We start from the raw sequence: 13,570 nt of genomic DNA, 5'->3' as shown, positions 1-13,570 counted from the left end.
TGGGGGTCCCTGCGCCCCACTTCTTGGGTTGGTAATTTGCTAGAATGGATTGTAGAACCCAGGAACAATCAGATAAAAGAAATGCATAGGGCAAATTATAGGGGGCAGTACATGGAGCTTCTATGTCCTTTCTGGGCATGCCACCCTCCCAGCACCTTGGTGTATTCCCCAACCCACAAGCTTTCCAAACCCCTTTCTTTTTTTTTTTTTTTCCTTTAATTTTTTTTTTCAACGTTTATTTATTTTTGGGACAGAGAGAGACAGAGCATGAACGGGGGAGGGGCAGAGAGAGAGGGAGACACAGAATCGGAAACAGGCTCCAGGCTCTGAGCCATCAGCCCAGAGCCTGACGCGGGGCTCGAACTCCCGGACCGCGAGATCGTGACCTGGCTGAAGTCGGACGCTTAACCGACTGCGCCACCCAGGCGCCCCTCAAACCCCTTTCTTTAGGGATTTTTATGGAGACTTCATCATGTAGGTATGATTGTGATTATTAATTCAATCTCTAGCCCTTCTCCCTTCCCCATAGAGTGGTGAGTAGGGCTGAAAATTCCAGGACTCTGATCATGTCTTGGTCTTCTAAAAAAATTTTTTTAATGTTTATTCATTTTTGAGAGAGAGATAGAATGGGCAAGGAGCAGAGAGAGAGAGAGGGAGAGAGAGAATCTGAAGCAGGCTGCAGGCTCTAAGCTGTCAGCATGGAGCCTGATGCGGGGCTCAAACCCACGAACCATGAGATCATGACCTGAGCCAAAATTAGACGCTTAAGCGACTAAGCCACCCAGGCGCCCCATGACTTCAAGGTCTTCTAGAGACCAGCCCCCATCCAGGAACTATGCAGGCATCCACCAAGTTGCCTTGTGAGAACAAGACACTCCTGTCACCCGGGAAATTCCAACAGACTCAGGAGCTCTCTGTAGCACCCCTGTCACTCAGAAGATTACAAGGGTTTTAGGAGCTCTGCATCAAGAACTGGGGCCAGAGACCCAGTAGATATTTCTTATTTCACAAATAGCATACTCATTGTATTTGCCGGTGGGAACAGTAATAGTAATTAGTAGGGTCATCAATAGGGTACTATTTTGGAGTAATGCCTAGTACTTAATACCATAACATGCGTTAGCCGTTGCTTTTTTTTTTTTTTTTTTTTAATGTTTATTTTATTTTTGAGAGAGTATGAGTGAGGGAGGGACAGAGAGAGAGGGAGACAGAGAATCCCAAGCAGGCTTCACGCTGTCAATGCAGAACCCGACTCGGGGCTCAAACTCAATGAACCTGTGAGATCATGATCTGAGCCAAGATACAGAGTCAGACACGTAACCACCTGAGCCACCCAAGTGCCCCAGCCATTGCTATTCATTATTACTGCTGCTGCTGTTTGCCTCAACCAGACGCTGTTGGGAGAGCCTGTTACCTTGTTCATCTCCTGGCTCTCCCCTGTCATGTCAGATGGACTTCCCGAGTGAGGAAGGTCTCTTGCCCAAGTCTTGGGGGCTATGGCCTGTGGGACCCTCGTCGCTGGTGCTCCCTGACAACGGGCTCTGGCTCAAATAAGTCTGGGCAGTTTCACTGTCCTCTTGGGATTTAAAATGCTCTTGAAGATCTGTAGAGAAGCATCCTTTGCCTTAAACAATCCTTTTGTAAACTCCTAAGACAGGAGAAAAAAAAATACAGGTGACCCTCGAACAACATGGGTTTGAACTGCACGGGTCCACTTATAATATGCAGATTTTTGAAAATATAGTACAGCACTCCACATGTATTTTCTCATGGTTTTGTTAATAACATTCTCTTTTCTCTAGCTTACTTTAGTGTAAGAATACAGTATATAATGCATAAACATACAAGATGTGTGTTAATTGACTGTTTTTGTTATCCGTAAGGCTTCTGGTTAAGAATAGGCTATTAGGGAGGTGCCTGGAGGGCTTGGTCGGTTAAACGCCTGACTCTCAGTTTCAGCTCAGGTCATGACTCACAGTTTGGTGAGTTCGAGCCCTGCATTGGGCCCTGTGCTGACAGTGCGGAGGCTGCTTGAGATTCTCTCTCTCTCTCTCTCTCTCTCTCTCTCTCTCTGTCTCTCTCTCTCTCTCCCTCTCTCTCCCTGTCTCTTTCTCTGTCCCTCCCTTACTCATGCTGTCTCTGCCTCTCTTAAATAAAGAAACTTAAAAAAAAAATCTTTAAGAACAGGCTATTAGGGGGCTCCTGGGTGGTTCAGTCAGTTAAGCATCTGACTTTGGCTCAGGTCATGATCTCATAGTTCATGGGTTCGGGCCTGGTGTTGGGCTCTGAGCTGACAGCTCAGAGCCTGGAGCCTGCTTCAGATTCTGTGTCTCCCTCTCTTTCTGCCCCTCCCCTGCTCGCTCTCTGTCTCTCTCTCAAAAATAAATATTAAAAAAAAAAAAGAATAGGCTATTAGTAGTTAAGTTTTTGGGGAGTCAGAAGTTATAATTTGATTTTCAACTGCATGTGGTGGAGGGTTAGCGTTCCTAACGCCCACATTGCTCAAGGGTCAACTATGTATATGGACCTATATATAGACCTAGCAATAGCCTGCCTATCCTGGGACATCAGGTGGCACACTGTATTATCTATTACTGTGTTCGAAGAAAGTCATGCAAACCAAGTGACTTCAAACTATAGTAAAACACTCGTGGGACACCTGGGAGGCTCAGTTAGTCGAGTGTCCGACTCTTGGTCTCAGCTCAGGTCATGATTCCAGGGTCATGGGATCAAGCCCCTCTCTCTCTCTAGAATAAAGTTTTGAAACAACAAGAAAACCCCACATTTGTCCTTATAGTTTCCGTGGGTCAGGATTCAGGGCAGCTCAAGTGGGCATTTCTGGCTTGGGGGAGGGGTGGGTTGCAGTGACGTGTGAGGTGTCAGCGATGCTGACGGCGGGCCCGAGGTGGACGTCGCTCATCCACAAGGCTGGCAAGGTGGTTCTTCTCTGTGAGCTTCTCCACAGGCTGCTTAATGTCCTCAGGACATAATGGCCAGCATCCCCCAGAGTGAGCAGTTCAAGACAGAGTGCCAGACAAGCTAGTCTTTATAACCGTGCCATGGAAGTCACTGTCCTAGAATCGCTTCTGCCACATTTTGTTTATTAGAAGCTAATCATTAAGTCTGACCCGTATTCAAGAGAAGCATGAGGTTCTACCTTCTTAAAAGAATTTGCCGCCATATTTTGTTTAGTTATTATTTTAGAGAGAACATGAGAGCAGGAGGGAGGAGCAGAGAGGGAGAGGGAAAGAAAGAGAATCTGAAGCAGTCTTCACGCTTAGCTTGGATCCTGACGTGGGGCTCGATCCCATGACCCTGGGATCATGACCTGAGCTGAAATCAAGAGTCGGACGCTCAACTGACTGAGCCACCCAGGCGCCCTGCAGCCATATTTTAAAACCCCCAAACATGTGCTCTCCAATCATCTCTTACTGCCAAGCGAACCTCCCCTCCCCGCTTCTCTTCCCTTGTGCCTCATTTACTTACCACCCTCCCCACCCCCGCCATTATTCTTGAGGCATCTGTGGGCCTTCACCGGACACCCACACTCACAAAGAACCTCAGAGCATTCCTGGTACCAGCATGCTTCCCACACATGTACACACACCTCCCCGAGCCTCCTGACCCTGTGTGTTCTCTCTGCTGTCACCAGGTACCCTGGCTCAACATTCATGGATCACGTGCTACGTTACCAGGACACGCCAGGTGTCAAAATGATTGTGGTTCTTGGAGAGGTGAGTTTTGGGTTTCTTTAGAGAGAGTGGTCGTGATCGGGGGAGAGGGGCAGAGGGAAAGAGATACCTAAGCAGGCTCCACGTTCAGCATGGAGCCCAACATGGAGTTCAGTCCCATGACCCTGGGATCATGACCTGAGCCCCTGTTTTTTGTTTGTTTGATTGATTTTAATTTTTTTTTAACATTTATTTATATCTGAGAGAGAGAGTACATGTGCACGCAGGGGAGGGACAGAGAGAGAGAGAGAGAGAAGATCTGAAGCAGGCTCCATGCTGTGAGCACAACTTGATGTGTGGCCCAAACTCATGACTGTGAGATCACTAACTGAGCCGAAACCAAGAGTCAGATGCTTAACTGACTGAGCCACCCAGGCGCCCCTGGTTATATATAACGTAAAATGACGGTCCCTGGTAATTCCGCTCCCTGCCTACACTCTGGGGCTTAGAGGTTGTCACTGTCAACACTGAAAAAGTTCTTGCTTCTTGGTGTCACAAGACATTTTAGTGCCAGTAGGGGGGGCCTGGGTGGCTCAGTCGGTTGGGCGTCGGACTCGTGTCTCATGATCCGACTCAGGTCATGATCTCACGGTTTGTGGGTTTGTGGGTTTGTGGGTTCGAGCCCCGCATCAGGCTCTGTGCTGTCAATGCAGAGCCTGCTTCAGATCCTCTGTCTCCCTCACTCTACTCCTCCTCCAGCCTCTCTCTCTTTCTCAAAAATAAACATAAAAAAAATTTTTTTTAAATAAATAAAAACAAAAAGAAGAAACTTTTGGCTGGCCTTGGTCTCTTGGGAAGTGCATAGCTGGAGTAAGAAGTGTACTTTTTTTTGTTTGCTTTTTTATGTTTATTTTTGAATGAGAGAGAGAGAGAGAGAGAGATGGAGCACCATGGTGGGGGGGTGCGGGAGAGGGAGACAATCTAAAGCAGGCTGTAGGCTCTGAGCTGTCAGTACAGAGTCGACATGGGGCTCGAACTCCTGAACTGTGAGATCATGACCTGAACCACCTGAGTCGGATGCTGAACCGACTGAGCCACTCAGGTGTCCCAGAAGTGTACTTTTTTAGTTTGAGAGAGTCCTAGGACCTCTGTCCTTGCCTGTGCCTCTGAGCAGGTCAGATCCAATCGGATTAGATTCTGGTTAGATCAGGGACTTCAGAGGGTACCCACTGCCCTTTCACAACTCTTCCTTGCATCCCATCTCAATTTTCCAGGCTGTTATTTGACCAAAGCCAGTGTCTCTTCATTTTCTAGCCAAGTTGTCAGTTAGGACTCTTGGTGCCTCTGAGCCCTGCCTGATTTGGAACAGATTTTCCTGCTGCGGTGCTGCCCACAGCAACTCTGGATGGGTTCCACTAACTAATGGGCTTTTTTTTGTTCCTTGGCAGATCGGGGGCACTGAGGAATATAAGATCTGCCGGGGCATCAAGGAGGGCCGCATCACCAAGCCCGTGGTCTGCTGGTGCATTGGGACCTGTGCCACCATGTTCTCCTCTGAGGTACGGCCGGGACAGGTCACTCCTGGACAGGAAGCCCGAAGAGGGGCATTCGAGGTGAACCGTGTGGTCCTCTCATTAAGCAGCTGGTTCCTGCAATGAACATATTTACTTGCTTGGTTACTGCAAGGTCTGGTCAGGGTCCTGCTCTCTAGGAGGTTAAATCCAGTTGGGGGAGGCAGTCGTCAACAGATTAAGGCCAGAACAAGGCTCTGAGTCCCTGCTTGGCGTGGGGCACACTTCTGTCTGGAGGAGTTGAGATGGCTTCACAGGGAAGGTAACGCTTGCACTGCGAAGGAGTTTGCTGAGCGAAAGGGACACAGAGGAGGGAGAGCACACACCCCAGACGCATTGCTGGGGCAGGGCGTGGGGAGAGGCTGTACGTGAAAGTGCCCGGAGGCATAAAGTGAGTGCAGCTCGTCACCGGCATCCAATAGAAATGCTCCCGGGTCGCCTGGCTCCTGCTGAGTGTGGCAAGCCAGGCTGCGGCCCCAGTACTCCAGCTCACAGGACCCTCTGTCGTGAAGATGGTCCATCCAGTGATGACAAAACCGAGGAAACAAACACTTGTCCTTGATGAGTGATCAATAGTTGGGCAGGCTCTGAGTGTGAGGCCATAAGTGCTGTGTGCAGATGAAGATAACAGTTGGCCAGAAGGCTTCCTGCAACAGTGATAATCCCTACGCTGAAGCCCTCCACCCTTCCTGCCAGTAAGCCTGTCACCCTGTTCTTTCTCCCTGGAATGCCTGCCTTCCCCTCTGATATTCCATACCCACGTCACAGGGGCAGTATTTGTGTAGTTGCAAAATGCTCCTCTCCTTCAAACCAGCGGTTCCGTTCCTGCAGATTTACCATTGGGGTCTGCATGCAAAAATATTTCCGCATGTGTGCAAGGATACTCGCAATGTTGTAAGGGCAGAAAGCGGAACGGCCTGAATGCTGCTGGCCAGGAGAGGGTATGTCATCCTGGCGCCAGCCATGTGATAGAAACCCGGGCAGGCAGGAGAAGAATGAGGTAGATCTTGATGTGTTGGCATAGAAAGAATATGTTACATCAAGTATTAACGGTGCGAGTTTTTTTTTTTTTTTTTTCTTCCCAAGTAAATAAGAGGAAAGGGGTAGGTCATAGAATCATGCCTGTCTTTCAGACGTGACCTCTACTCTCACAGGCTAGAATCAGCTCTAGGTGGATCTGTGTGACCAGGGCAGGTCATTTGGCCTCTCCGTGCCTCAGTTTCTTGAGGTGTAAAATGGGGCTGATTCTGGGTTGTTGTGTGGCTTACATAAGAAAGTAATTGAGGGGCGCCTGGGTGGCTCAGTCGGTTAAGCAACTGACTTCGGCTCAGGTCGTGATCTCACGGTTCATGGGTTCAAGCCCCGCATCGGGCTCTGTGCTGACAGCTCAGAGCCTGGAGCCTGCTTCAGATTCTGTGTCTCCTTCTCTCTGTCCCTCCCCCACTTGTTCTCTCTCTCTCTCTCTCTCTCTCTCTCAAAAATAAATAAAATGTAAAAGAAAAAAATTTTTTTTTAAAGAAAGTAATTGGAGGGGCGCCTGGGTGGCGCAGTCGGTTAAGCGTCCGACTTCAGCCAGGTCACAATCTCGCGGTCCGTGAGTTCGAGCCCCGCGTCAGGCTCTGGGCTGATGGCTCGGAGCCTGGAGCCTGTTTCCAATTCTGTGTCTCCCTCTCTCTCTGCCCCTCCCCCGTTCATGCTCTGTCTCTCTCTGTCCTGAAAATAAATAAAAAACGTTTAAAAATAAATAAATAATAAAAAATAAAAGAAAGTAATTGGAAAGGTCTGGCACATACAGGTTTTAGCAGATACTTGTTTCCATTCTTTAATTCACCTATTCCATGAAGCTCTTCATGATCCTTCTGGACTGTTTTCCTCTCCACCTCAGCAGCCAAAAATAATTCCTCCCTCCCCCTGCATTGTTTCTCTTAACCAGCTCTCCATTACCAGCCCTTCACCACCCAACCCCTACTATGCTGAGGACACCCCCAAGAGGTCAAGGACCTAACTCTTCTGTTTCTGGCTGGGCACTGCTCATCACCCCAGGGATAGGACAGGTCCTCAAGGTGTTTTATTTTTGTTTTTCCATTAATTTTTTTTTATTGTTTTTATTTATTTTTGAGACAGAGAGAGACAGCATGAGCAGGGGAGGGGCAGAGAGAGAGGGAGACGCGGAATCCGAAGCAGGCTCCAGGCTCTGAGCTGTCAGCACAGAGCCTGACGTGGGGCTCGAACTCACAAACCGCAAGATCATGACCTAAGCGAAAGTCGGACGCTTAACCGACTGAGCCACCCAGGCGCCCCTTTCCATTAATTTTTTAAAAGTTAATTTTAAGAGAGAGAGAGCACATGTGAGTAAAAGCTGGGGAGGTGCAGAGAGAGAATGCCCAAGCAGGCTCTGCACTGCCAGTGCAGGGCCCTCTGTGGGGCTTGAACTCACAAATTGTGAGATTGTGACCTGAGCCGAAACCAAGAGTCAGATGCTTAATGGACTAAGCCATCCAGGCATCCCTCAATTAATTTTTTAAAACATTACAAAATTTCAGGCGTATACAAATGGAGTATAGTACAGTGACTACCCAGCTAATGAGTGATTTTTGATTTCTTAAACAGGCCACATGACCTTGCAGAACTTTCTGCCCTGTAGAGGAGGTAAGATAGGTATACAACAAAATCTCCACATGTTGGCAAGCAGAGTCTGCTCCTCAGGAAGACAGAATTCAGAACTGGGCAACGGGAGTAGAGACCAGGGGTATTGGCGAGGTGGCACTTTTCAGAACTGTGTTCCATAGAACACCGGTCCAGTAGCAGTGGTCCTCAAAACAAAAAACAACCAGAAAGGGGAGCTTCTATAAATTATGAATATGTAGTGTAATCTCCCTTTTTAAAACTTTGATTTTAGCTTTGAGGAATCTCAGAATTAAACCTATTGAACTTCCTTGAACTCAGCATTTTCTGTTTGTTTGCATATAGAATCTCTTTTCCTTCCCACCCCTTCCACCATGCAGGTTCAGTCCTATAAAGAATGCATTGGGAGCCTGCAATTTAAAGCATAAGTTTTTGGGTTGGGTGTTGCTAACCAGAGCTGTAGTTCAGACCTGATTTTCAACACTTAAGGCCCCTTTTGTTATGCCTAGCGGGTAAGAGCACTGGGAGAGGCCATATTGCCTGACTTCAGATGCTACCGTATCCTACCTGTGTGGCCTTGGGCAGGTTACTTTACCTCTTTTATTTACCACTTTTATTTCTTTTCTTATTGGAAGTAGCCGTAGCTACCGAAAGATGAAGCGAGTAAAGCACATAGAAGAGTGAGTGGATGTAGTTATTCAAACAGATTAAGTATTTTTATGATTACCTGCCTCACCCCACCCTGACTGGGGCTTTGTAGTACATCTCATGTCGTTACCTCATTTTCCCCATCGCGTGGTCAAAGACACAATTACTTAGCTCTTCGCGTTGGTTTTCTCTTCCCTGTTGCTCCCTTCCCGTAGCCAGTCACCCCCTGTGCCCTTGGGCTTAGAGTTTACTTCACTGTGCGCCCAGGCAGAAGGGGGCGTTGCTTATCGGCTCCAGGTGATTGTTGCCCTGTGGGAATATAGACCTGGTGGTGCACGATCTGACTTTTTATTTATTTATTTTTATTTTTTAAAACCATTTTATTTTTTAAGTACTCTGCCCCCATCATGGGCCTTGAACTCATGACCCCAAGATCAAGAGTGGCATGGTCCATGGATTAAGCCAGCTAGGCGCCCCACAATCTGACTTTTAAAATGTTTGTTTATTTTTGAGAGAGAGACAGAGCTCTAGCAGGGGAGGGGCAGAGAGAGAGGGAGACACAGAATCTGAAGCAGGCTCCAAGCTCCAAGCTGGCACAGAGCCCAACACGGGGCTTGAACTCATGAACCGTGAGATCATGACCTGAGCTGAAGCCGGATGCTTAACTGACTGAGCCACCCAGGTGCCCCTCCACAATGTGACTTTTTAAAAAGAAGCTAGGGGGCGCCTGGGTGCTCAGTCGGTTAAGCGTCCGACTTCGGCTCAGGTCACGATCTCGCGGTCCGTGAGTTCGAGCCCCGGGTCGGGCTCTGGGCTGATGGCTCAGAGCCTGGATCCTGCTTCGGATTCTGTGTCTCCCTCTCTCTCTGCCCCTCCCCCGTTCATGCTCTGTCTCTCTCTGTCCCAAAAATAAATAAATGTAAAAAAAAAAAAAATTAACTTTAAAAAAAAAAAAAAGAAGCTAGGAATTTGTACTTTTACGTGAGAATTTTTTTTTTTTTTTTATTGGACTTATTTTATACAAAGTATGTGCAGGACAGTCAGATCCTGTTTGTGAAGATCAGCTCAACCTGTGGTTGCCAGCCTGCGCCTTCACTTCTCACAGTGGTTCACAACTACCAGCCGTTCTCCATCCTCCCCCTCAACCGCTGCCAGGGGGGCAGGGGGAGCTGAGTGCAGGTGTTTGTGGAGTTGGGCCGCCAGGCTTTATGTTCTGGCTCCCATACACACCAGCGGTGTGACCCTCAGTAAGCTCCTGAACTTCTTGGTGCCTCAGTTTCCTCTTCTGTAAATTGAGCGTTATTTGGCGTCCCTGTTGAGTGAGCCTGTGTGAGGCTTGAATGAGGCGATTCACTATAGAGTGTTTAACAGGGTCCGGCCTGTAATCGGTACCGACATTCCGGAGCCTTTGTGGCCTTTCCCCGGAGGGATTCACAAACTGGGTAAAAGCTGCTCCCCGTTGCCTTCCAGGTACAGTTTGGCCATGCCGGAGCTTGTGCCAACCAGGCTTCTGAAACTGCAGTAGCCAAGAACCAGGCTTTGAAGGAGGCAGGGGTGTTTGTGCCCCCAAGCTTCGATGAACTGGGAGAAATCATCCAGTGAGTGGACCGTGGGGAGGACACCAGCCTCCGGTTCCCTTTCCGGAACACCCCCTTCCCCCTCCCCCCCCCCCCCCGAGGATAGCAGCTGCTGTGACACAGAGGTGACACAGTGTGTCAGCGTGCTGGAGTGTTAGAGGTGTTAGGTGTGGAGTGTAACTGTTGAGGTAGTCTGAAATCTTTATCCTCTTTTCGGTTTTGTTTGTAGGCACAGCAGTTACAGGCCATTCAGACTGCTATTAAAACATGTTCACTTTCTGAGCCTACCTACTTGGTTGTCCCTTAAATAAGAGATGAGCATAGAAACATTTAGAAGGTGTCAGCCCTAATTGATTGATAAACAATGGCTACCCATTGTGTCTTCTCCTTCCTCCCCTCTGTCCTTCCTTGGCCTCCAGATTCAGCTTTCTATAAAGCCCCATGGGGTTGGGTGGGGGGGTGAGGGAGAGTCTCGGCCAGAACCTGTTTTCATTTAGGAATCCACCTGGTGTAGGGCATTGCCAGGAGGGGCTACAAAGCTAGGAAACCTGGAGTTTTGGGGTTAGATGGAGCAACGTTCCGAGGATGGCTTAGAAGAGCCCAGAAGCATAAAATGCACACGGATGTCTTCTCTCCTTCCCTTCCCCCGCCTCTCAGGTCTGTGTACGAAGATCTTGTGGCCAGAGGAGTCATCGTACCTGCTCAGGAGGTGCCGCCTCCAACGGTGCCAATGGACTACTCCTGGGCCAGGGTAGGTGATGCTGAAGGGTGGGTTTCCTGTTGATTTGGCTACAGTCCCTGGAAACCAGGCCCTGCCCTACTAGCTGGGGGCAACCCTGTAATCACTGCTCTGGCCTCCAAACCATGCCCCCGATGGCAGCTCTACTCCAAGGGCATAGATTAGAAAAAACCCACAGCGAGTATTCTTTGATTCCAGCCCCTCCTTGTGTGCTGGAGCTTGTGAGCTGGCCCCTTCTGACCAACGGGTAAAACAGATACAGGGCCCAAGAGGGCGAAGGGCAGCATGTATGTCCCACAGCCTTGTGGCCTGGTTGGAAATGGGGGCTGAGGACAGACAACGCTCCCTAGAGTTGTTTGCACTTGCTGAGGGGTTTCCGGGTGAAGTAGAGTGTCTACTCTGCCTGCTTGTCTAAGCGGCAGAGATGAAGAGCTAATGTTCGAAGTACACGAGAACTCTCTGAGGTCAGATCAGTTTTTATTTGTTTATTTATTTTTAATGTTTTATTTATTTATTTTTAAAAAATGTTTTATTTATTTTTAAGACAGAGAGACAGACCATGAGTGGGGAGGGGCAGAGAGAGAGGGAGACACAGAATCCGAAGCAGGCTCCAGGCTTTGAGCTGTCAGCACAGAGCCCGACGCGGGGCTCGAACTCACAAACTGTGAGATCATGACCTGAGCCGAAGTTGGACGCTTAACCAACTGAGCCACCCAGGCACCCCAATGTTTTATTTATTTTTGAAAGAGAGCAGGAGCAAGAGCGGGGAGGGACAGAAGGGAGCAGAAGATCCAAAGCAGGCCCTGTGCTGACAGCAGCAAGCCCAATGTGGGGCTCGAACTCACAAATGGAGATCGTGACCTGAGCTGATGTTCAGATGCTTAACCAACTTAGCCACCCAAGTGCCCCTGAAGCCAGTTTTTAAAAGACCACTACAGGGGCGCCTGGGTGGCGCAGTCGGTTAAGCGTCCGACTTCAGCCAGGTCACGATCTCGCGGTCCGTGAGTTCGAGCCCCGCGTGGGGCTCTGGGCTGATGGCTCGGAGCCTGGAGCCTGTTTCCGATTCTGTGTCTCCCTCTCTCTCTGCCCCTCCCCCGTTCATGCTCTGTCTCTCTCTGTCCCAAAAATAAATAAAAACGTTGAAAAATTAAAAAAAAAAAAAAAATAAAAGACCACTACAAAAATGGGTAGGAAATGGCCTTTCAACTTGAAAAAATGCTCAGTCTCACTCATTGTAAGAAGGTGCCAAAGTAAAAGCCGTGATACCAGTTTTCCCCTTTTGAGGTCAACAAAGAAAACAGTTCTTTGATAACATGTTGTGTTTGTATGGGTGTGAGGAACTTTGTGCGTCTGTTCCTTGAAGGTGGGTGTGGAACTTGGCACCACCCTTTCTGAAAGGCCATTGGGTAATAGCAGATTTCAGAGCGCTGGCACCTGGGGTGCCTGGCTGTATCTGTTGGTGGAGTGTGCGGCTCTTGATCTGATGCTTGTGAGTTCAAGCCCCGGGTTGGGTGTAGAGATTACTAAAAAAAGAAAAGAGAAAAGAAAAGAAAAGAAGTGCTCACAGCTGATGGCGTAATTCCTGTCTAGAAAGCTATTTCAGGGAAGTGCTCGCACATTCACACAAATGTGTTCAAGATTTTTCCACCTGATGGTTATCAGCGGAAGAACGGCTAACTTGTGGTTTTGCCATAGGATAGGATATCATACAGCAGTTAAAAGGAATGAACCAGACCTATGTATGTGCCTACATTTATGGAGCTCAAATTCATTGAGTAAATGGGAGTATTATGAGATAGTATATCACGATTATGAAAACCTGTGTACACAAAAACACTTTATGTATTCTCCATGTGTCTATATATAGATAAAAGTGGAGAAAGGCCAGACAGATGGCCCTTAAACTGACAAACACTAAGGCAGAAAGGCATTTTACAATGAAAATTGATCAGGGATAATTGGAGAAATGGGCTTATGCAGAGTTGGCAACAATGTCCCCATTGTACCCCAACTCTGGAAGCTGGAAGTTCAGCTCAGTCCCTTCCCCTGGGTGAAGGACATCTTGAGGGAATCCCCTATTTGCACAGCCCCCTGCTCATTACGTTTTGGTGGGGGCTTGGCAATTGAACCTGGAGTGCTAGAAAAATTTCCCTTCAGATTCATTCTTGCATTTCTAAGCCGGGTGAGTTTGGGTTGGCTTCTGCTGGGACATCTTTGTGAGGCGAAAATGAACCTGTGGGTGGAAATCGCGCATGGCACTCCTATTTTCTACGACTGAAATGATACAACGAAAGGGTTTTTGTGCTTCTTTCTTGGGAGGAGTTTGAGCGTCGGTACCTGGAACACTTTGGTTCTGGCAGTGCAGACAGTGAGGCAGTCCTGGAAGAATCTCTGTGGTCATTTCGTGCTGCTTCCCCCTGCCCCCATCTTTGCTCAGGAGCTGGGCTTGATCCGCAAACCTGCCTCATTCATGACCAGCATCTGTGACGAGCGAGGACAGGAGCTCATCTACGCGGGCATGCCCATCACCGAGGTCTTCAAGGAAGAGATGGGCATTGGCGGGGTCCTTGGCCTCCTCTGGTTCCAGAGAAGGTGAGGCATGGAGGTCAGAAGATGGCTGGACACTGCCATCTTTGACTCAGAGTTAAGGATTTTCCCCTGAAAAGGGAGTGGGGGCTGGGTAGCCTTGGGGAATACGTCCAGAACTAATCTTTATGGCCACAGATCAGTTGCAAGGCC

The 13,570-nt window shown here is 48.6% G+C and overlaps 1 protein-coding gene and 1 long non-coding RNA gene across 3 annotated transcripts in view; both read left to right on the top strand.

Moving 5' to 3' along the window:
* The window catches only part of ACLY (ATP citrate lyase), a 45,283-nt gene that overhangs the window by 25,912 nt on the left and 5,801 nt on the right, over positions 1-13,570 (top strand). For both annotated transcript variants that reach the window (XM_086687311.1, XM_086687310.1), the window contains 5 exons: positions 3,653-3,734; positions 5,120-5,230; positions 9,986-10,113; positions 10,750-10,843; positions 13,269-13,423. In XM_086687311.1, the coding sequence (XP_086543437.1) occupies positions 3,653-3,734; positions 5,120-5,230; positions 9,986-10,113; positions 10,750-10,843; positions 13,269-13,423 (570 nt within the window). The remainder of the gene's footprint in view (positions 1-3,652; positions 3,735-5,119; positions 5,231-9,985; positions 10,114-10,749; positions 10,844-13,268; positions 13,424-13,570) is intronic.
* On the top strand, positions 10,850-12,388 carry LOC147574364 (uncharacterized). The gene is made up of 2 exons (XR_015244167.1): positions 10,850-11,779; positions 12,023-12,388. It is a non-coding gene; the product is annotated as an uncharacterized LOC147574364 (long non-coding RNA).

The sequence above is a fragment of the Puma concolor genome, chromosome E1 (genome assembly GCF_028749965.1).
Source record: "Puma concolor isolate L17-30 chromosome E1, mPumCon1.1.hap2, whole genome shotgun sequence".
Taxonomy (NCBI): domain Eukaryota; kingdom Metazoa; phylum Chordata; class Mammalia; order Carnivora; family Felidae; genus Puma; species Puma concolor.
Note: the sequence above shows the minus strand (reverse complement) of the source record. Positions and strands in the feature narration are given on the sequence as shown.